Source organism: Epinephelus fuscoguttatus, linkage group LG21 (assembly GCF_011397635.1).
Source record: "Epinephelus fuscoguttatus linkage group LG21, E.fuscoguttatus.final_Chr_v1".
Lineage (NCBI taxonomy): Eukaryota > Metazoa > Chordata > Actinopteri > Perciformes > Serranidae > Epinephelus > Epinephelus fuscoguttatus.
The window spans coordinates 346,305-371,393 of record NC_064772.1 but is presented as its reverse complement, the minus strand read 5'-3'; the positions used below and the strand labels follow the sequence as shown (position 1 = coordinate 371,393).

The window sequence follows — 25,089 nt, the reverse complement described above, 5'->3', positions numbered from 1 at the left end:
GTTGCAACATGGTCTGCTCATGAAGAGCTATACACCACCAGATAAGTTACAGTATTACTAAGCCCAGCTGTCACTTTGTTCATCAACCTTTGGAATGCGGCGGGTGCATTTTTCATCCCAAACGGAAGAACTAGGCACCGATATAAACTCTGGGGTTACAAATGCCGACACATCCTGAGCTCTCTCTGTTAAAGGAACCTGCCAATAACCCTTCAACAGGTCGAATTTGGACACAAATTGGGCATGACCTATTCGGTCGATGCAGTCTTCTAACCGGGGGATCGGGTATGCATCAGACTTTGTGACACCATTAACCTTGCAAAAAATCAATACAAGGGTGAACAGACTGGTCAGGCTTCGGCACAGTTACCAATGGTGAACTCCATTCACTGGAGCCTTGTTCAATGGCTCCTATCTCTTCCATATAAACCAACTCTTCCTTAACCTTAGCCCACTTGCTGTAAGGGTGATGTTTAATAGGAGGTGCATTTCCTGTCTCAACATCATGAGTTAATACATGAATAAGACCTGGTGTATCTTTAAACAATGCCATGTGCTCCCCCACCAACTGAACTACATCCTTCACCTGCTGACTTGTAAGGTAAGAAAGTTGAGCTCTGAGATCTGCCATAGCACTGAGTTTTTCAGCCTTGCCCTGACTGGTTCTACAGGAGGGACTTCATCCTCCTCACTGTCTTCTTCAACTTCAAGTTCTGCTTGATCACCATGAGTCACTGAAGCCACCTGAGCAGGAGTATCTTGCTCAACAGCTTGAGGAGATTAACATGACAGAGTCTGGTTTTCAGTCTGTGTTCTGGAGTGCTGATGACATACTTATGATCATTCACTTTCTTTAGGATGGTATAGGGACCACAAAACTTCACTCCAAGAGAAGCAACCATAGTCATCAAGACCAAGACCTTATACCCAACTGAGAACACACGCTTGACAGCTTTCTTGTCATAACGGACTTTTGTTTTTCTTTAAGCAACTCCTAATTCATCACGGGCCAGCTCACAGGCAGTTTTTAATCTGTCTTTAAACTCGGCCACATACTGCAAAACCTCACCTGCCTCCTTAGGCTCCAACGATTTCTCTTTTGCCATCTTAAGAGGGCCTCTGACTTCGTGCCCATACACCAGTTCAAACGGACTGAACCCTATTGATTCATTCACTGAATCCCTGATGGCAAACAACAAAAATGGCATGGCTACATCCCAGTCTCCCAGACAGTTCACAGTGTATGTTTTAACCACAGTCTTGAGAGTCTGATTGTAGCGCTCAATGGCACCTTGAGACTGAGGATTGTAGGCGGAGGACATGACCTGCTTGATCCCTAGTTCATGCATGACTTCCTGGAACAATCCAGAAGTAAAATTAGGCCCATGGTCATGCTGAACCTGAACTGGAAGGCCAACCCTACAGAAGAACTGAAGCAGAGCCTCGGCTATCACCTTAGCCTTGATATTTCTTAAAGGCACAGCTTCAGGAAACCTAGTGGCAACATCCATGACAGTCAATAGATACTCATTCCCTTTCTTTGTTTTGGGCAGGGGACCCACACAGTCAGTCAGGACACGAGAGAAACGTTCCTCCATTCTTGGTGGAGAACACAGAGGCGCTACTGGGATGACTTGATTGGGCTTACCTACCAACTGACAGGCATGACAACTTCGGCAAAATGAAACTACACCCTTATGCAATTTTGGCCAATAGAAGTGGCGCATTAGCTTCTTCTTCTTTGTGTTTTTTGTATGCCAAGGTGACCAGCCATGGCAGTTTCATGAGCCAAGAGCAACACTTCCTGTCTAAAAAAGGGGGCAACACAATCTGAGACACAGTGGTCCAATGTTCATTTGCAGGATGGCCTGGAGGCCTCCACTTCCTCATCAGAACTCCATCCTGACAAAAGAACCCCTCTGCCACTTCCTGAATGTCCTCAAGGCTACCAGCTTGCTTTCTGGCAGAAGCCAACGTAGAATCTTGCTTCTCTTCACCAATAAGGGTTTCTCGTGAAAACAGAGTCGCTGTCTCCAAACCAGCAACCTTCGCAAAGAAAGTGTCAGCTAAGTCAATGGAAGAATCTTCCTGGACACCCTGGGCTTCAAGCTGCTGCTTACTTGACTGGGACCGTGTCACTACACATGCTGTGAAAACCTCAGGGTGTTCTTGTTCTAGAACAGATGTTTCAGGCACTTCACAGGTATCAGTTCTTACTACAGGTGTTACACAGACTTGTGTTCCAGCCAGATCGTTACCTAGTACAAAATCAATGCCATCAACAGGCAGGGAGGGCACAACTGCAACAACCACAGGACCATTTACAAGGTTAGATTTCAAGACAACCTTATGCAGAGGAACACCAACAAATCCACCGCCCACACCCTTAACTGGGGTAGAAGCTCCCAACTCGGTGGTGGGTGATAAATCTACAACTCCAGAAACGAGCAAGGACCGAGTGGCACCCGTGTCTCTCAGAATAGATATAGGGACCATTTTTGTGTCCAAGCTTACGGCCACACCTCCTTCAGAAACAAAACCTGCATAGGCCTTAGGAGGCTGCTTGGGAGTTGGGACCACTGGGTCTACAAGGCTGACTTTGGGCTCAGTTGCAAGCAGAGCAATTGGTTTTCCTTCCTTTCTTTTCAGAGCATGGCAGTTGGATTTCATGTGACCTGGCTTTTTACAATAGTGGCAAAGCACCTCACCTCTAGACATGGTTTTGTCTGAAAGTGGCCCGTTAGGCTTTTTCACATTTTGAGGGGAAAATACTGTTGTGCTCGACTTTGCCACACTGTCTCCAGGGCCATCAGCCTCACTGGTAAACTTCCTGTCCTGTCTCCCTAGCTTACTTCTCCAAGGAATATCCTTGTGGGTTAGTTCGTAGGAATCAGCGCCATAGCTGCCTTTCGGCAGTCCTTTATCTCATGGTCATTTAAATGAGACTCAATATGCCTTGGGACACTAGATGTAAACTGTTCGAGCAAGATCAACTGACGCAAGTCTTGAAATGTATAGACTTCACAAGCTGCCAACCACCTGTCAAAAGTTACTTCCTGCTGCCTTGCAACATCCAGGTGGGTCTCACCTGGCTTATGGCAGAGTGATCTAAACTTTTGCCTGTAAGCTTCAGGAACGACCTCATATGCAGCTAAAACTGTTTTCTTTACAACGTCATAGTCCCTGCTGTTGTTGCGATCAAGCGCTGCATATGCCTCTTGTGCCTTCCCTTCAAATACACTCTGGATAAGCAGTGTCCACTTCTCCTGTGGCCACTCTAGCTCTTGAGCAATTTTTTCAAATGCGTCAAAAAAAGATCCGACTTCATCCTGATTGAACTTGGGCAACAACCTCAAACAACTGCTAATATCAAATCGGGCTTCATGCTTCCTCTGTAGATTTTGTGCAGTTTGTTTTATTTTTTCTTGCTCTAGAGCAATCCTTGCCAGCTCAAACTGAAGCTCTTGATCTCTTACTTTATCTTGGTGTGCTTTCTCCCTTTCTTGCTTTCCCAGCATGGGATCTGGCAACCGCAAGGCTTCTATAAGTACTTCAACAAGCTCACTTTTCTTGAGCTGTAGATCAACCTCTACTTCATAGCACTCAGCCACTGAGAACAACTAGTCCTTCTTAAGTTTGCACAAATCACTACAGCCAAAATCAGTCTCACAAAATTCCTTTACTTGAAACGTAGCCATTTCATAAAGCTAGCTGTTACCCCAACAGCAAATACAAAGCTAACAGCAGCAGCAAACACGGGGCTAACAACAGCAGCAGCTAACACACAAGGCTAACAGCAGCAGCACACACACATACACACGGCTAACAGCGGCAGCACCCACAGGGTTAACAGAAGCTAACTGCTACCACAGCAGCCAACAGACCCAACCCAGGGCTAACAGAAGCTAATTGCTACCGCTGTAGCGACAGTGCAGACACAGAGCTAACAGGCTAATCAAAATTGCTATCACCACAGTCAAAGAAGACTTCGCAGCTACACAGCTCAAAGTCAACGAGTCACAAGCAACACCAAAACCTGTCAGAAGTTTTGTGCCGACAGAACAATTTTAACCCATTGTCCAGCACACAAACTGCCACCTCGGCAACTAATAGGTTAAACACACCTCCACAAAATAACAATGACCAGCTCTTTCCACTGCTCAAAACGTTACAGGAATTGCCACAAAAGTACAAGGGTAACAACTACAACGCTATACGTGTTCAGTGTTAATACAAAATATGACATTAAGCCTAACTGAAGACAAGTCTCTGACACACCGACACCCGTTTTGCAACTGTCAATACAGCGTGGCTGGTCCACACTCTGAATACACACGCCTGTCTAAACTAAACCTCTCAGCGTGTGACTCTCTGACGAGCTGAATACAACTCCAAGTATCACTGTGTACAAAAGGAAATGCCTGTATGTCACTAACTAGTGCCTACGTGACACAGCTAAATGTTAAACACTATAAAACTCTCCCAACTAAAGCTTATTGTTAATCAAGTTTAGCTAACGTAACCTATGGCTAACAAAGCTCCCGGACGAGCCCCCATTGCAGAGAGGAAACATGGCTGGCTGGAGGTGGGGTTGTGTGTGGGGCTTATCTTAAACAGCAACAGCAGCGAGCTCAGACGAGGCTCCCCATGAGCGGCCAGCCCAGGCGATGTCATGGCAGACAGATATTGTTCAGATTTTTATAAAAGGGTTGGTCAAAACAGATAACAAAACACAAAACTGGAGGTAGTCGGCAGTCAGGTTCACAGAGCGAAAAACCCAGGTGCTGTCCCCAGGCCTCTCGGTAGTGCAGTCCCCCCTCACTCTCTCTGAAGACGCTCATTATCACACCTGGACCACTGAGTTAATTGATAAGCCCCGCCCACAACCAGCCAGCCAGATGAGAAGGAAGTAGCCTAATGTGTGCCTACCAAGAGCCTAGCTCAACCTAACAAGAGTCAGTTGCCATAGTAACTGACACCGAGCTTTAGTTACCTCTCTTTCTGAAACGGGCTGGAGTTTGAACCCAGAGTTTCCCTCATTTCAGGGTAAACAGACTCAGAGTTTTCACTAAACCTGCTTTGTGAAACGGACCCAAGGTAAAGGTGTGGAGGACGCCAAGCTTTATATCCTGAACTGCCTCTACAAGCACTTGGAGAAGCCCCAAGCCCATGCTAGGCTCTTATTTGCTGAATTTTCCTCAACTTTTAATACGATGCAGCCGCATCTTTTAATTAAGAGGCTAATCAGTGTTTTTAATCTGCCCCACCAGCTTGTTTTATGGTTGTCAGATTTCCTGACTAACAGGAAGCAGAGGGTTTCTGCAAATGGCTGTGTATCAGACTCCTGTGGTTCACCTAAAGGATGTGTCCTTTCCCCTTTACTCTTCATCCTGTACACAGATGAATGCAGGAGTGCCGAGGCAAGCAGCTACTTAATTAAATTTCAAAACAATGAATCAAAAGTTTAACTGAAATATTTATTTATTTACTTTTTGCTTAATAACACTATTATTGTTATTATTATTTAACTGATTTTGGAGGGGAAAAAGAGAACACTATTAGACTGACATGTTGTACTGGGTTGACATCAGATGTTAAACTAGCAGATATAAATGAGCAGCAAAATAAGGAACAAACATAAATTTTGCTCCATTTATTATGTTGTATTGTTTTGAATCTGCTTTCATTCATGCACATGATGTTTAAAACACTTCCAAACAAGGTGTATAACAGTTGCTTTCTACTAGCCGGCAGCAAATCATGGCAGGGGTGGCCAATGAGAAAAGCCTAAGCTAAAATTTCCCAGCTAGCTACAACTTAGCTGCCATTGCACAGACTGGATCTGCTGCTGGTTGCTTCGTAACATCAGTTGAAAAAGTAATTTGTATATAGCAAGCTATCATGGAGCCAATGGTCTAAATAGTTATGTTATTCTAAATATGATTATAATTTACTTTCCAGCATTCTATCAACGCCATACCGGTCAATCATGGTCACTCTCCTGTATATCACTGTTACTGACTGATGCCAAGCATGTGGGTGAGCTTGTGTCTACAGCGTGCACAAGCAAGCAATAGGACGCTGACTGCATTTTTGGCTTGACAGGTGCATTAAATAATCAATCATTAGAAATGCAAAAGGTTACAAAATGTGAAAACAATTTGACAAAAAAGTGGAGCGCTAGGACCATGGTCCACACAACTCATAGATCATGTAATTCTAGAGACATAAATATACGCTGTTAAGATTTTGAGTACTAGATCTAAGTTTTTTCTTAAATTTGTTCTTAAGAAAGATCCCAAGAAAATTATATGTCAGTTTTTATGACGTTCTTAAACGTCAGAATTGTTTGCACCCAGGGGCGGGCTGGGGTTGAAATTCAGCCAGGGAGCTTGATTTGGAGAGGCCTTTTTTCCGATTGCACAACGGACGCAAGTGGAACTGTAATTTTAACACGAATACTTTATTTGCAGTATAAAAACAATCTAATGATATTAAACACAACACACACAGATTAGTCAGTCAGTAGAGTGTATTGAATATAATATAATTCTATGCAAAGACCTATTGCCAACCCAGTCCTGCACACTGCACCTGTACCTGGCACTGTTCTTTTGGTGGTTCCTGCTCCACTTTCCTCCTTCTCCTCCTCCTCTTCTTCCTTCTTCTCCTCCACCTCCTCTTCCATCTCCTCCTCCTCCTTCTCCTGTCCCTCCTCATCTGTTTCTTCCTCCTCCTCACTGTGACTGGCATTATCCTGTCCCTCTGCATCAACTCCACAGCTGACACTGGCCTTGTCAGCTAATAATAACAATAACAGCAACAATGATAAACGTTATAGCACCTTTGCAAAGAATTCACAGTGTTAGAACACAAATACAATATAAAAATCAACATAACAAAAACACCACACACACACGCGCGTGCGCGCATACACACACACACACACACACACACACACACACACACACACACTGTAAATGAATTACTCACTTTAATGTATTTTTCTTGAGCTGGTAAAAATGGCTACAGACCATTTCAAACCAGACAACATAAACATCCTAAATGGGTCCGTTTGTATTTCCTGTTTGAATGTATGTTAATGCAGAAGCTGACAGGAAGTAAACAGGGACCAAAGTTGTTGCCCTAGCAACAGAATAGCAATGAAACGGTCCATATATTAATGTAGAAATAGTACAGGAAAACAGGATGTATAGCCTATATATTCAAATATTATCTTTTTAACTTTGAACACAGACTCCCTCCTGAAATAGGCATACACAAATATGTCGTGGCGGTGCGCATGGACACAGTGGCCCCTCCAGGGATCAGCGAGAGTGAGAGTTTTGAAATGAAAACCCTACCTCAAATCAACTATCTCTTCTCTATGCTCCCCACTACCCCAACAGACCAATGGTTCAAATCTGTCAACTCCTCCATCAATCAGTTCTACTGGAAAAATAAAAAACCAAAAATATCACTATCAACTTTACAGAAGAAAAAATCCCAAGGAGGCCTTGAAGCACCAAACTTTTCACTATACTTTTTAGCCAATCAATTACAATATCTAGCCAAATGGACTCATCAACCCAAACACGGTAACTCATGGATAGACTTAGAACAATCACAATGTAAAAACATCTCCATCACAGACCTACCATTTTTGCCCCAATCGATTAAAAATTTTAACCTTTTCAAAAATACTGTAATCTCTACAACTCTGACAGCCTGGTGGAAAGCCATCAAAATCTCAGGATCATCACTTTCACCCTGTAGGCACACTCCAATTTGGCACAACCCCGATTTTCTCTTAGGCAACACTCCGATTCACTTTTCCACATGGCAAAACAAAGGAATCACTCACCTACATCATCTGTTTGAAAATAATCAGTTCATAACATTTGATACATTAGTCCAGAAGTACAGGGTTGGGAGACATCAGATTTTCCAATATCAACAGCTCAAACTCATTATTAAAACTAAAATTAACATAACCAATAACCCACTCAAGCCCCCCCAACTAGGTGAAGAAATTAAGAAAATTACAGATTTAAAAAAAATAATTTCCAAGCTCTATAAACTTTTATCCAACTCAGATGAATCTCTAACAGTTCCAATATCAAAATGGGAAAATGATTTATCCATCTCTCCCAACCCCGACTTCTGGACACAAATCTGCACAAATACCTTTTCTATGACGAAGAACACAAATTTACAACTTATACAGTATAAGACACTACATAGGACTCACATCACTCAACACAAAATGCTAAAAATGGGCTTAACAGACACAGACACCTGTTCACAGTGCACTTTAGGTAGCACAGATGATTACTTTCACGCAACCTGGACATGCCAACCAGTTCACACTTTTTGGGTATCAGTCACAAATAAACTTTCCTCTATATTGAGTTGCAGAATCCCACCATCTCCATCTCTCTGCCTGCTCGGAGATATCACACAAATCAATCTTCCAAACATATACAAAAACCCATTGCTCATATCTCTAACCATCGCCAAGAAAACAGTTCTGTTAAATTGGAAATCAAAACAGTCATTACATATTAACCACTGGACAAACCTTCTTAAAGAATTCATTTCAATAGAGAAAATGGCAGCTTCAAACAAAAATAACATATCGGCCTTTAATGAAACCTGGAACCCATTTCTAATTTTTCTCAACCACATTATATCAGCCTACGCACATCTCCATTAACCAATAAATAATATAAAACATTGACATATATTGTTTTTTGGGTTTTGTTTTGTTTGTTTTTTTCATTTTTTTTGTCTCTCACTTTTTCGCTTTTTACTTATTGTGGTGGGCGGGAAGTGGTGGGGTGGAGGGACCCTCCTCATTCCATCTGTCATAAGAATAAATTCTATTTAAAGGGGAAAAAAAAAAAAAAAAAAAGTCAACAATGCCACTCCCCAGCGGGCAGACTCCCTCCTGAGGGTCTGGGAGTTGTCCAAGACAGGATAGAGCACAAGAGGCTAGATCGGCCACGGGCCAGCAACCACCTTTGGGTCTGGGGGCGGCCCGAGGCTAGATCGCCTTAAAACTGAAATAAAATGAAAACGATGTAAAATTTAATTTAAATTAATTAAAAGAAACAAACAAATAAATAAATAAAAAAAGGAGGGAGATGAGGGGGGTTCCCTTCACTGCCCGCTCCGCCTGTCTCCTGCTGGGGCCCCCAGTCGCGCTGCTCTGGGCCCGGTGGGGGGCCGCTCACTCGCCTCCCTGATGCCCGGGTCCAACCTCATCCCCCAGTACCATGGCCATTGCCATGGCTATCCCTATATAAATTGATATAAAGTTATAAACTATTAATTATCATTAAAGGGGTCATTATCATGACTACTATGATATAGTTGTATTGTGTTGTCACACATTGTATGATATATATGGGGTTTTGTAATATATTACCTTATATTATGTTATACCTTTTCCTTATATTACATTATATTATATTATATTATATATTGTATTGTATTGTATTGGATTATCTTGTATTGTATTATACTATGATACATTATGTTACATTATATTATACTATATTATATTATTTATTTTATTTCTAATTGTTAATACTCCTTTTTTCCCTCTCTCTCTCTCTACAATATCATGTTACATTATTTATGCTATATTTAACTAATTATATGATATGTGATATTATTAGAGCATTATGGAACTTTTTAGTACACACACATACACACACACACACACACACACACACACACACACACACTTATACTTCTATAATCATGTGAAAGTACTATGTTGCTGTCAGTTTGTATGTTTTTTTGTTGTTATCAGTTTGTACGTTTATCCACAGTGTGTAATGTATTTGTTCCTTTTGTTACCTTGTATCTGTCACTTATGTCACCTTGTCTGAAGTCTAATTTCACTAATAAAAAAAAAAAAAAAAAAAAAAGAGTGAGAGTTTTGAGTGTCCTGCCTACCCAAGACATTCAGGTAGCAAAACCTACAGCCGAGAGACTTTACTAAACATCAGGGTAAAGCATGCTGCAAGAATTGTGGCACTTGGTTGTGATTTGGACATACAACGCCAGCACGGAATTTTATCGGTGTCTACGTTGGCAGCCACCCGCGAGAGGAGGAAGTGCAAGCGGTGCGAACGCAAACAAAGGAGGGGGAAGAGAGCCGGGATCCACACTAGGCTAAAGGCTAACCCCTCCAGACCAGCAGTACCGTCGCTCCTGCTCTCTAATGTTCGCTCCCTCAACAACAAGCTGGATGAGCTACGCTTGCTAAGAGACACCTGCAGCGAGTGGAGAGATTGCTGTGTGTTCGTTTTCTCGGAGACATGGCTTCACAACAACATCCCAGACGTGGCCATTCAGCTGGAGGGATTGACACCGTTCCAGGCAGACAGAGTGGCAGCTAGCTCCAGTAAGAGCCGAGGCGGGGGGCTGTGTATCTATATCAACAAGGACTGGTGTGTTAATGCCACGTTAGCTGCTAAACACTGCTTTCAGTTAGCGGAGCCATTCTACCTGCCGAGGGAATTCACCAACGTGATAGCAGCCGCTGTTTACATAGCTCCCAGTGCTAATGCTAAAGCTAATGCTTACGAGGCACTTGGTGAGCTGCATGACGCTATCAGTGAGCTTGTGACTTAACACCTGGACAGCTTTGTTGTAGTTGGGGGAGACTGTAGTCACCTGGATGACTACAGAGGTGCTCGCTGCTGACAGCCTGGGACAGAGCCTTCAGGGTGGGGGAGAAGGCTGCTCTCTGCTCAGCCAGGCAGGTGCTCTCAAAAGGGATTAAAGCTGCGAAACGCACCTATGCAGAGAAAATCCGGGACTGCCTCTGTGACACAGGAAACACGAGACGGATGTGGCAGGGAGTTCAAGCTCTGACAAATTACAAATCCAGGCAGGGGGTCGATGACGACGACGACGACGACGACGATGCTACTTTTCCAGACAAGGCTCAACAACTTCTTTGCACGTTTTGAAGCATCAAATCTGACAATCAGAGGAAGGGCTGGACCTTCCCCACCATCAGCACAGCAGACACATGGAGGAGGACCCTAACCAGGGTCAACCCACGAAAAGTGGCAGGTCCGGACAACATCCCGGGACGTGTCCTCAGAGCCTGTGCTGGCGAGCTGGCAGATGTCCTGACTGATATTTTCAACATCTCTCTCACTCAGGCCACCATCCCCAGATGCTTCAAAACATCCACCATCGTTCCAGTTGCCAAAAAAGCAGTTGTATCCTGTCTGAATGACTACCGCCCTATCGCACTTACACCAATAGTGACAAAGTGTTTTGAACGTCTCGTCAAACCACACATCACAGCCTGCCTCCCTGCATCATTTGACCCTCTTCAGTTTGCTTATCGCCCCAACTGCTCCACAGAGGATGCAATATCAACCACCTTCCACTCAGTCATCACTCATCTGGACCAGAACGCCAGATACCTACGCCAGAATCTGCCACCTGCAGCTGCGAGGGCAGGCTGCTGCAGGCTGTGTTTTATGGGGTAAAAAAAAGTTCTGACCACCGGCCGTTTCGGCCTGGAACAGACCGGCCGTTTGGGAATACTCCCAAACCTCCCTATGGCCAGCCCGCCCCTGTTTGCACCTGTGTTCTTCTTATGACAAAGCCCATTGTCCTTCGGCGTTGAGAGCACATTCGAGTTGATCCTAATTAGCATCAACACCCTATAAATTCTCACAAAAGCGCATGAGACTTCTGGGCCATGTGCACAGACACTGAAAAAGACTAAACAGTTGAGAGAATGCCCAACCAAAAGTCAAAAGAGGGTGGAGCATTGGACTCAAAACTTAAAAACATTAACAAATAAAAAAATAACATACATTTTTTGAAATTGAGTATCATGAGTGGATATAAAATCACACAAAAAGAAGCATAACATTTTGCATCAGAAAAGCACAATTTTGTTTTTGTTCTCCAAGAAGTGCAAGAAGTGCATGTGTGGGGTCATACTGCATTTTGTAAAATCATCATTATATGTAAGTATATATATATATATATATATATATTCATATATATATATATATATATATGTATATATATATCTATGTATATAATGATGATTTTACAAAATACAAACATATGTATATATATATATATATATATATATACAGTACAGGCCAAAAGTTTGGACACACCTTCTCATTCAATGCGTTTTCTTTATTTTCATGACTATTTACATTGTAGATTCTCACTGAAGGCATCAAAACTATGAATGAACACATGTGGAGTTATGTACTTAACAAAAAAGGTGAAATAACTGAAAACATGTTTTATATTCTAGTTTCTTCAAAATAGCCACCCTTTGCTCTGATTACTGCTTTGCACACTCTTGGCATTCTCTCCATGAGCTTCAAGAGGTAGTCACCTGAAATGGTTTCCACTTCACAGGTGTGCCTTATCAGGGTTAATTAGTGGAATTTCTTGCTTTATCAATGGGGTTGGGACCATCAGTTGTGTTGTGCAGAAGTCAGGTTAATACACAGCCGACAGCCCTATTGGACAACTGTTAAAATTCATATTATGGCAAGAACCAATCAGCTAACTAAAGAAAAACCAGTGGCCATAATTACTTTAAGAAATGAAGGTCAGTCAGTCCGGAAAATTGTAAAAACTTTAAATGTGTCCCCAAGTGGAGTCGCAAAAACCATCAAGCGCTACAACGAAACTGGCACACATGAGGACCGGCCCAGGAAAGGAAGACCAAGAGTCACCTCTGCTTCTGAGGATAAGTTCATCCGAGTCACCAGCCTCAGAAATCGCAAGTTAACAGCAGCTCAGATCAGAGACCAGATGAATGCCACACAGAGTTCTAGCAGCAGACCCATCTCTAGAACAACTGTTAAGAGGAGACTGCGCGAATCAGGCCTTCATGGTCAAATAGCTGCTAGGAAACCACTGCTAAGGAGAGGCAACAAGCAGAAGAGATTTGTTTGGGCCAAGAAACACAAGGAATGGACATTAGACCAGTGGAAATCTGTGCTTTGGTCTGATGAGTCCAAATTTGAGATCTTTGGTTCCAACCGCTGTGTCTTTGTGAGACGCAGAAAAGGTGAACGGATGGATTCCACATGCCTGGTTCCCACTGTGAAGCATGGAGGAGGAGGTGTGATGGTGTGGGGGTGTTTTGCTGGTGACACTGTTGGGGATTTATTCAAAATTGAAGGCACACTGAACCAGCATGGCTACCACAGCATCCTGCAGCGACATGCCATCCCATCCGGTTTGCGTTTAGTTGGACGATCATTTATTTTTCAACAGGACAATGACCCCAAACACACCTCCAGGCTGTGTAAGGGCTATTTGACCAAGAAGGAGAGTGATGGAGTGCTGCGGCAGATGACCTGGCCTCCACAGTCACCGGACCTGAACCCAATGGAGATGGTTTGGGGTGAGCTGGACCGCAGAGTGAAGGCAAAGGGGCCAACAAGTGCTAAACACCTCTGGGAACTCCTTCAAGACTGTTGGAAAACCATTTCAGGTGACTACCTCTTGAAGCTCATGGAGAGAATGCCAAGAGTGTGCAAAGCAGTAATCAGAGCAAAGGGTGGCTATTTTGAAGAAACTAGAATATAAAACATGTTTTCAGTTATTTCACCTTTTTTTACATAACTCCACATGTGTTCATTCATAGTTTTGATGCCTTCAGTGAGAATCTACAATGTTAATAGTCATGAAAATAAAGAAAACGCATTAAATGAGAAGGTGTGTTCAAACTTTTGGCCTGTACTGTATATATATATATATATATATATATATATATATATTATATATATTATTATATGTATTAATATATGATAGTATATGTGACAATAATAATATGTGTATAATAACAGTAGAAGTATGACTAATGATAACAGCAGCAGTAGGAGGCATCAGGCAGGACCACAGCAGCAGCACAACCCCGTCACATGATCCAGGCAAAACTGTGATAAGAGCTAACCTACCACACAGTGGAACATAAAGGCTCCGGAGAAGAAGCCGAGTTAGTGACATGCAGTACAGCCGAGTTAGCAAGATGCAGTAACAGGACATTAAGGTTAGCAAAGGAGAGAAGGTGCTCGATGTATTATAGGAGGTGTATTATAGGAGGTCCCCCAGCAGACTAGGCTGACATAGGTCAGCCTAACTATGAGCTGGTCCAAAACAAGCCTGAGCCAGCCATAACTCTAAACTTTATCAAAAAAATAAAGTCTTAAGTCTAATCTTAACATGTGGAGACAGTGTCTGCCTCCCAGACTGAAACAGGAAGATGATACCACAGAAGAGGAGCCTGATAGCTGAAGGCTCTGGCTCATGTTCTACTTTTGGAGACTTTAGGAATCACGAGTAACCCTGCATTGTCAGAGCACAGTGTTCTGGTGGGATAATAGGGCATTATGAGCTCTCTAAGATATGACAGAGCCTGTCAACCTTTTAAATTCAATTCCAGATTTTACAGGGAGCCAGCGCAGAGAAGCTAAAACAGGAGAAATGTGATCTTGTTTCTTAGTTCCTGTCAGTACACGTGCCGCTGCTGGATTAGCTGGAGAGTTTTCAAAGACTTATTAGCGCTACCTGATAATAGGGAATTACAGTAATCCAGCCTAGAGGTAACAAAAGCGTGGACCAATTTTTCTGCATTTTTTTGAGACAGGATAGGCCTAATTTTTGCAATGTTACACAGTTTTAAATGGGAGTTAAAAGACAAATCTTGATCAAATATTACTCCGAGGTTTCTTACGGTAGAGGCCAGAGCAATGCCATTCAGAGAAACTATATAATCAGATAAAGAGTTTCTGAGTTTTTTGGGGCCGAGAACAATAACTTCCGTTTTGTCTGAATTTTTGAATCTTGAATTTAACATCAGGAAATTGGAGCTCATTTTTATGATTTTTATCATTTATGTCTTTAAGGCTTTTTTGAAGTTTAGTTAATTGATCCATTTCTTTTGGCTTTATTGATAAATACAGTTGTGTATCATCCGCATAACAATGGAAATTTACAGTGTAATTTCCAATGATGTTACCCAAGGGAAGCATATATAAAGTGAACAGAATTGGTCCGACCACAGAACCTTGTGAACTCCAAAACAAACTTCAGGCTAGTATGTAAAGATGATTCATGGTGAACGTGATCAAACTGAAATCGATCAGATAAATAAGATTTAAATCAGCCGGGCAGAACCTTTAAGGCCAATTAAATGTTCCAGTCCCTGTAGTAGAATTTGATGGTCAGTTGTGTCAAATGTAGTGTATGTGAACGTTATTGTTATATAAGTCCTATAATATACAACTGTAAAACTGAAAAAAAGTGCAAGAACAAATTATTCTGCAGAAACATGCCAGCACAAAATGTACTTACATGTGCTCTTGAGTATGTCTAGTGTCTGTTCTTACCTAGGAACACATCCCAAATAAGAATATTGGTGAGTGTCAGATCTTGAAAACTGTGTTAGTGGGAGTTGAAAAGAAATGTATTCTTAAAATGGTTGGTGAATGAGGCCCAATGTTTTTATGACAGGATCTCTGTTTGGTCTTCGTATGTACACATCACAAGGAAGAACTTAAGTGATGTTATAAACATTCCTGCCAAGGTTTGGTTTAGTTTAGTTTAGTTTAATTTAGTTGATATGAACATCACAGTAGAATTGGAATTGTACATTTATGCACAAGTACCAGATGCACTGTCACACTATTTCACTTATCACTCACTGGTGTGAAAAGATAACGCTGAGGATGGCTGCCATATCTCAAGTTCCAGCTCAAGTTTGCTTTTCCTCTCGTGTTCATTTTGTTGTTTGATTTTGACTTTTTTGCACCAAGGTGGAGTTATGGTATGGACTGGCATAACCTCCAGACAGTGAATATAGGTGCATTTTATTGATGGCATTTTGAATGCACAGAGATACCGTGATGCCATGACATCAAGTTGCAGCGTTATAATGCATGGCTCCATGTTGCAAGGAGCTGTACACAATTCCTGGCAGCTGAAAACATCCCAATTTCTTTCATTACCTGCATACTCATCAGACATGTCATGCACTGAGCATGTTTGGGATGCTCTGTATCGGCATATACCACAGCATGTTCCAATTCCTGCCAAATTCCAGCACCTTCAAATAGTAATTAGAGAGGAGTGTGCCACCATTCCTAAAGTTTAATCTAATAAATGTGCATATGTTGGCATGGTCACTGTCACTAGACTCGAACCCGGGCCGCTGCGGCAACAGCCTTGTACATGGGGCGCCTGCTCTACCACTAAGTCCTCTGTGGCTGGCTATTTTCAACTGCTACTAGCTTAGTCAGGTGTACTTTTTGCCTGTCTGTGTTGATTTTATTGATAATTTTAAAGTTATTTTGTTCTTGGATTTTACAATCATGCCAACACTTTGTCCTATGTGAGGATCATGTGGTGCTCCAGAAAGTAAACGAAAAATTATTGTTGTTGTGTACTTCCCCCGTCCCTCCCAAGAATAGTGATGTATGCAGATGATTCACCTATGTACAGTGTGCATTAACATATCAGGAGCTAAATAATGTTTTGAGCAATGAATGGTTGGAATGGTGGCTGAGTTAGTGAGAATAAATCAGTGCTGAATATTTCCAAAACAAAATGTATGGTGTTTGGATGACATATGCTGGTAAGTAATCCTTTGCTATCCTTATCACTTGGTGGAAGAACAGTATAACAAGTTAAAAAAGACTAAGCTACATGGTGTAACGGAGTTAATGTTTTAATGATCTCACTTGCCATTACTAACTATTTTGGTCATCCCTGGAGATACACTGTTTTTGATTTATAAATATTTCGCCTGCCTGTACAATGTGTGTTGTTTTCGTATTGTGATGGGGAGCTGCAAATTCGTATTGTCTGACGGTAATTGAATGCCACATTGATGGGCCCCTGCAGGCTTCACGGGTGCACGGTTAGTAAACAACAGTCTGCAGAGCATCGAAACATGGTAGGTCGAGTTTTACCGAGCTCCGTAATATTTATTTTAACGGGTTTTACAGGCAGTGTGTTTTATTTTATGTGTCATTTTATTTCAGTGTTATCTGTGTCTTGCTGAGCTGTGGGAACTAACTGACCTATGTTATTTGATTTGTCTACCAGGTAACAGTATTTTTTATGTTTTTATGTAACTTTGGTTAGCATGCGGTAGTTAGCATGAACAGTCTGCAGAGCATCGAAGCATGTGTCATGTCTGTCTTGCTGAGCTGTGGGAGCTAACTGACCTATGTTATTCGATTTGTCTACCAGCTGTGACCAAATAAAAATGCGTAAGAGTCATCAATGATTGTCCATGTCGTCTATACACAACGCATGAGAGTACAACCCGCTACACTGCCATTGTGTCAGATGAGCAACTTGCATGGACTGAACACACTGATAACATTGTAACTAGAAAGGGGAAGGGCATTGCTCAGACCCTCCAGAAATCGCAATCTTGCGATCGCAATAATTAACGCAAGTTCGAAGAAAGTCTGCAATATTTGTGGGGGCTTGCAATTTTTCAAAAGTCCCACGATTTTTCCGTGTTTTTCCGCATTTTCCGGCTGACTGGAAGTCGTCGCACATGCAGCGTCATCAGATGCGCCATCAGACGCGTCATCAAATCCTGCTAATGGCATTGGAGTAGTATGGAGAAACGCTCTGTATTGACATAAGAATTTGCACTGTTTACATGCATACAATATGTGTTGAAGCCTAAAAGCCTAAAAAGGTATGTAACACCTTAATTCATGTCTGAGATAAAAGAACAACTAAAGTGAATATGTGTTAAATTTATTAAAATATTTTGTTAACAGAAGATGTAGCTTACATGTTGTTTTACAGTCACATTGTCTGGTTTGAGAGCTACAATATTCACTCAGGATTTTTTACAACATTATTGGAGTCCATGTTTTGAAACTAATTTAACAAAATAACAAATATTTTTGTTATATTTAGTATGATTATTACGGCAAGTGATTACATGACTTATTTTTTTGGAGATAGTAAAAAATCACATTTATTTTCCCCTTTTGTCATTGACCCCAATTTTTGTCATTTGCCGCAATTTCCCGCTATTTTTGACCAAATTGGCTGCAAATTCAAGGGGTTTGGGCTGCAAATTCAATTTTTTTTTGCCACGAAATCCTGGAGGTACTGATTGCGGTGACCAGGAAATGTTCTGGGTGTGTGTGTGTGAGGAGGAGGTCAGCCCCAGCATGCAGAGAGCAGGAGAGGCTGCAGCATGATGATACATGAAACCAAAACTTAAAAAAGTAATAATGTCAGAGCTTATTATGACTACGGTCCTGATTAGTTTCGCCCTGAGCCGACTAATACCAAGTCTCAGTATTCATCCCTAGCTGGGCCACTGGATGTGAGCCACAGGCCGCTGATTGAATAGGCCTGGATTAGATGATCATGCTATCTAGGTTGAGTAAAAAAATAAATAAAGAGGCCTTCAGCAACTCAAGACCTTTAAACCCTAACAGTGTCAGGAGCCACAGCCAATCGCATGTCATCCACACTGTCAACAACACAAAATGCAGAGGGCCTATCAGGCCATGTTTTAGTGATGAAGGCTGTGATTTCACTGTAAACTTGGCCTTTTACAATTTTTTTGTAAAACTATTTAAGTAAAAATGCTAATTATAGAGAGTTACTGCAATAACACAAAACGTATAAGAGGGGCCTCTGCAATGCCAGAGCAAACTATTACTCGGCATTAATAGAAGAAAACAAGAATAACCCCAGGTTTCTTTTCAGCACTGTAGCCAGGCTGACTGAGAGTCAAAGCTCTATTGAGCCTTGTATTCCTTTAGCCCTTAGCAGTAATGATTTTATGAGTTTTTTAATGACAAAATTCTAACTATTAGAGGCAAAATTCAAAATTCATTTGTGATTTCTTCATCTAAATCATCAACGTGTCTCTTAGACCCCATCCCAACTAGGCTACTTATTGGAGGTCTTACCTTTAGTTAACACTCATAGATATGATCAATATATCCTTATTAACAGGCTATGTACCACCCTGGATCCAGAGGTGTTAGCCAACTATAGACCAATATCTAATCTTCCCTTTCTTTCAAAGATCCTTGAGAAAGTAGTCGCAGACCAGCTGTGTGATTTTCTCCATGATAATAATTTATTTGAGGAATTTCAGTCAGGATTTAAAGTGCATCATAGCACTGAGACAGCACTAGTTAAAATTACAAATGACCTTGTGATTGCTTCAGACAAAGGACTCGTCTCTGCACTTTTATTAGATCTTAGTGCGGCGTTTGACACTATTGACCATCAAATTCTGCTACAGAGACTGGAACACTTAATTCGCCTAAAAGGTTCTACACTAAGCTGGTTTAAATCTTATTTATCTGATCATTTTCAGTTTGTTCACGTTCATAATGAATCATCCTTACGTACTAAAGTTTGTGTAAGTGTACACTTAAGTGTACAAGTAACAACGTGTTGTTATGAATAGCCAGGAAAAACAGATAGACGATGAGGAGAAGGAGAAACTAATAAATAAAATGGCTTTTCCCAAATTAAAGAAAAGGGCAATTAAGGCATTTATTAAAGCAGTGAGTGTTGAGCGAACAAGTGAGTACCTAGTGAAAACAGCTTCTCAGAAAGTAAATATACCGAGCCATAGTGCTGTCCAGGTTAAATGTCGAATACATGCCAACCCCTTCAGAGAAGACACCACATTAATCTTTGAGCCAGATGAAAATCCCCAGTGGCCAGAGGGACTTGAATTTTGTGACACACTTGTTCAGGTAAGGAGAGGGGCACAGACAAACATCATCCTTAGTGTCCAAAACCCCACTGACCATGACATCATGTTAACAGGAAGAGTAGCTAGTAGTCAGTCAGATCAGTGTATCCAGTCAGGACTGTTAAGGAAGCACACTCACCTGCTGGTGTAATTCACATTCAGGCCCAACAGACCAAAGACCGGGAACTTAGATGAGAATCAGAGGCAGGTTGTTTGTGAGACGTTGAGGGAGGAGTCAGACTCTTTCTCCTGCTCAGATAATGACATAGGTTGTTTTGAGAAGCTTCAGTTGAAAATTTCATTGAAAGATACCGAACTTGTAGTATGAACTTATATGTCAGTCCCTAAGCCCTTAAATGAAGAAATGAAGGACTACCTAATGGATCTGATTGCACAGGGGTGGATAGAGAAATACCATTCATCCTATGCTTCGCCCATTGATTGTATAAGAAAGAAATGTGGCTCTTTACGTTTGTGCATAGACTATCGGGAATTAAACCGCAAGACTCACCCTGACAGGCAGCCAGGATATCATGGATGGCCTTGGAGGAAACACCATGTTCTCGTTTTTAGACCAGGAAAAGGCCTACCATCAGGGGTTTATGGCCAAAGACAGCAAACACCTGATAGTGTTCGTGACACCCTGGGACCTGTATGAATGGGCAAGGATTCCCTTTGGGCTCATGAATGCCCCAGCAGCTATTCAATGCAGCATGGAAGAGTGTTTAGAGGGTATCAGAGACAAAATATGTTTCCCATATTTAGATGACACTCTTGTGTACAACAAAACATTTGAAAACCATGTGGATGATGTAAGACCCTGGAAGTATTGCAGCGACTGAGGCAGTACAGGATCAAACTCAAACCAAGCAAATGTGAGTTATTCAAAACTGAAATCCGCTACCTTGGAAGAATAGTATCAGCACAAGGGAACAAAATTGATCCTGCTGACACTGCTGCCATCAGAGTGCTGAAAGACAGAAAACCAAAAACAGTTGGTGAGTTAGGACAGATTATGGGACTGTTGAGCTACTATCACCAGTACATAAAAGACTTTTCTCTCATCGCAAGCCCACTCTATGAGCTAACTAAAGGACTTACCCCCACAGAAAGCCAACAGCCCCAAGGGAGGAGACTGCACAAAAAAGGAAACGCAAAAGTGGTGCCATCTCACACACCAATTGAGTGGACAGACTTGCACCATCAAGTTCTAGAACAACTGATAGACTGTCTTGTTCGACCCCGTCTTGGCTTTTCCAGCCAGTGCATCCATCTAGGCTAGGAGCCGTGCTGTATCAGAAACAGAATGGGAAGCTACATATCATTGAATATGGGTCTCGGACACTGTCAGCATCAGGAAGAAATTATCACTCATGCTTATGATGCAGTGGGAACAACTGCTTGGGCAGTGGAGACACAGCCAGAGTCAAATGCTTTGTGGTCAACTGCCATCTCCGTTAACCGTAAACCTCTGTTGTCTCATTAACAGCAGGGCAGATTCAACAGGATCAGAAGGACTACCCACATATTGGGCCAGTTTTACAGTGCAAAGTGTCAGGAGTGAGGCCCTTACGCCAAGAACTGAGAAAACTTGATGTACAGAGCCGTCGTCTCCTCCACGAGTGGGATAAATTGGATGTAGATGGGAATGGTGTCCTATGGAGAATGACAGCCCACAGAAAACAGCTGGTACTGCCCAAAAACACAAAATCATAGCATTAAAGGAGGTACACAATCAGATGAGGCACCAAGGCACTGATAGGACAGTATCACTGATTAGAGACTGCTTTTTCTGGCCACGCATGCAGCAAGAAATAGAGCAGCATGTGATGAGCTGTCCTTCCCTGAAACAGAAAAAAACTAGCCGTGTAGATCATTTTACGCGTTTCGCACAGGCATACCCTACAACATCAAAGTCTGGAAAAAAAAAAGTGGCTGATAGAATATTCAATGATAATGCCCTGAAATTTGGATTTCCAAAGCGCATTCACCATGACCAGGGAGATGAGTTTGAGAATCAGCTCTTCTCACAACTGAGTAAATACTGCAATGTGGCCGGATCGAGGACGACCTCTTACCATCCCCAGGGGCACGGTCAGGTAGAACGTTTCAACCGAACATTAATACAGATGCTTAAAACTCTCAAAGACAAAGACAAAATGAACTGGAAATACACCTCTGAATAAGTTCATAACTGCACGCGTACAGAGGTAACTGGCTTCTCCCCATTTTTCTTACTGTATGGTCGCTCTCCAAGACTACCTGTTGTTATGTTGTTAGCTTTCCCACTGAAGCAGGAAGTTGTAGTCAGCATGAATATGTTGAAAAGTGGAAGCAAAGAATGCAAGAGGCATATACTATTGCAAAAGAGAATGCACAAAAATCTCCTCAGAGAAGCAAGAGGACATATGATGGCAAGGTCAGGAGCTCAGTATTGTACCCAGGTGACTGTTTGTTAATTCACAACCTGACCCCTCATGGTGGACCTGGAAAACTGAGGAATCACTGGGAAGACACCATACATACTGTAGTTCGGCAAGTAGGAGAGGATGTCCCCATTTATGAGCTGAGACCTGAACAGGGGAAAGGAAAGTTGAGGATTCTGCATCAAAATCTCCTTTTACCATGTGATCACCTACCTCTGGAAGCTGAAGTGCGACAACCTGTGAAACAAAAAAAGGTTAGAGAGGATTCAGAGGATGAGGATGATGAAGATGATTACTATTTCACACCACCTCAAATCATTGCTCAACCATCAGAACCAGTAAGAGAGACTCCTGTCATGGCAGAAGATGTTATCGCACCAGTCCGAAACAAACCTGCAGTGGAAGCACGTCAGACTGAGAGCAGTGATGATAACCTACTAGAGAGTCAGGATATCCAGGATAACGACGTACCTGACGCTGAGGAGGAGGCATCACTGCCCTTTGTGGATAATATACAGGAGAACGACATGGCGATAAGACCTCAGCGGCCACAGAAACAGTGCAGGCCACCAAAGATCCTCAGATATGACAAAATTAGAACTCCATCCTGCTACAGTCTTGCTGCACTGTCCTCTCATGTAAGGCCTCAAGTATGGACACAACCAGTGCAGCCTTACTACAACCAGTACCTTTACCTGTATGGGATCCAAACTAAAAGACTCTTTGGGCCCTTTTTAGATGGTCTAAAACGCAAAGCACCCGGCGTGCGGTGCATGGGTGTGTCCCAGTCACTTGCTAGTTAGTGTTGGGAATAGAATGATTTTATATGTTTTACTATCAGTTGTGTTTCACTATATAAATTTTAGATGTGTGAACAATGAGAATACTGAGATGATTTCAGCTGATCTGAATGTGTTTGCTTTGCAGAAGTGGAGAAGTACAGGAGAGGAAGAGACATGAAGTCTGAGGAGCACATACTGCAATGCTTAGATAATTAGTTTCATATATGGTAGTAAGAATAGAAAGTGATGTACAGATAGTAAGGTACAGCACGTGTAGGGAGTTGTGTTGTTCTCTTGTCTTTCAAAACAGGAACCACGCCCCCACTGTCAGCGGGAAGGAGTCAGATTAACACGAGGCAGGGGCGTGGTGTGGTGAAGGAGGAAGTGGAACTGCCAATGAGAAGAGGACAACGCCTTGCGTGCACAATGACACTCTGTTACGCTCAAATATACTGGGTCAGGGAAAGGACAGGAGGTCAGACTTAGTGAAATGACACACCTTTGTTGTTCGTCAGGGACGTGAAGTTGAGACCCAGAGCTTTATTCCTTTACTGCTTAATAAACTACATTAACTGAGACCGAATATCTTCTCCTATTGCTTCATTAAAGAACACACAGGACTGAGCTCACACATAGCACATTGGAGAGTAGGATGAGCCCCAAGTCCATCATTAGACAGCGCGTTTTCAGACTGTGCGCCATGGCGGAGAGTCTAAAAGGGTTGGACTTACTCTGTGAATTAGTCATGGGTGTATTTTGGGCGTATCATTCAATAAGCCAATCAGAGTGTCAGCTCTCATTCCCTTTAAGAGAGGCGCAATTGGAGCACACGGCGGAGAGCTAGTTAGATGGTCGACCTACCAACTGCAAAGAGTGAGCTTTTTACAGCTGAGGAGACGATAAATGTATCTCTATATCGACTGTCCCGTCACATCTGATGTCAGATCAAAGGGGATTGGCACCATTTGGCACGCGTAATGGAAACCCAACCTGATTTGATTAACACAGTTGCAAACTGATAAGTTCACATCCCTCTCAGCCAGCCACACACAGCCACAGCATCAGATAGGGAGTATATATTCAGCATCTGTCATCTTAGAAAAGCCAAAAGAAAAGAAACAGAGTGAGACTGCGAGAGAGAAAGAGAGATCGCACGCGCACGGGAGAAACGCTGTCAACAAACTGTACATTATTCAATTTTATTTTAACCCGGGAGGTTAGAGAGCCCAGCTCCCTCTCCAGCATCCTGAACCCCCCCGCCCGAAGGTCCACGAAGGGCTGTGCCCGTGGCTGCACCCGGGCCGTCTGGTCTAGCTGCACACGGGCTGCGGAGCTTCCCCTGGGTGCCCCCGGCTGTGCAGCGGGCTGTGCGGCTGCTGTGCATCCTCCTCCTCCTCCTCCTCCTCCTCCTCCTCCTGACAAGATGATCTTCAGTTTTACATTCTAAAAGTTTTTTTTTTTACATATACATTTGTACTTGTAGGGCTATAAGTTTATGTTTTTAGTTCACAGAAGCTGGTTATTGTTGTGTTTATGTCAAAATAAAGTTTATCAAACGTTCTAACATCTTTGATTTTGTGATTTACATGCCAAAATGATCACAGTTCATTTGGGAAAGACAAGTTCATTTTACAGGCTATGCATCATCAGCCCGTGAAGGTCTGCTCGCAGTTCCGTATATTCGGACACTGCGAGCTTGGACCTCCCGGATTATGATGACCATTATTATAGCGATTAGATCATTCTGATTAATGACTGACCATTAAGACCTGTTTCTGATCAATATTTTAATGTGCACAATAATAACCTTTCACAATGTAATCATATTTTTATTTGTTATCTTTTGCATATGTGTGGCTGCTCTGTGTGTGTCTGAGCAGAGTGCACGCACGTTGTGCACCTGCCTAGAGATGCATATTACTAACTTGTTTAACAGCGAAATACTGCGCTGTTGACTTTAGACCAGGTTTTTGTTGGTCACTGGCACATTTTCTTTTTACGTCCTCTAACTAGCAACGCGCCATGACTGCGCCTGACCATTCTTCATTTTTAGACCAACACACCCAGAGAAGCGCAAGTTCATTTGCTAGTTAGATGACGG

General features: G+C 42.4%; 1 protein-coding gene across 3 annotated transcripts in view; it reads right to left on the bottom strand.

The window, feature by feature from the left end:
* The window catches only part of arhgef4 (Rho guanine nucleotide exchange factor (GEF) 4), a 377,437-nt gene that overhangs the window by 252,370 nt on the left and 99,978 nt on the right, over positions 1-25,089 (bottom strand). Inside the window, exon 1 of one of the 3 annotated variants that reach the window (XM_049565770.1) lies at positions 6,601-6,796. The exons of the other annotated variants lie outside the window; for them this stretch is intronic. Within the exon in view, the coding sequence (XP_049421727.1) occupies positions 6,601-6,688 (88 nt within the window). The 5' untranslated portion in view covers positions 6,689-6,796. Of the gene's footprint in view, positions 1-6,600; positions 6,797-25,089 lie in introns of those variants that run through there. 3 annotated transcript variants of the gene reach the window in all.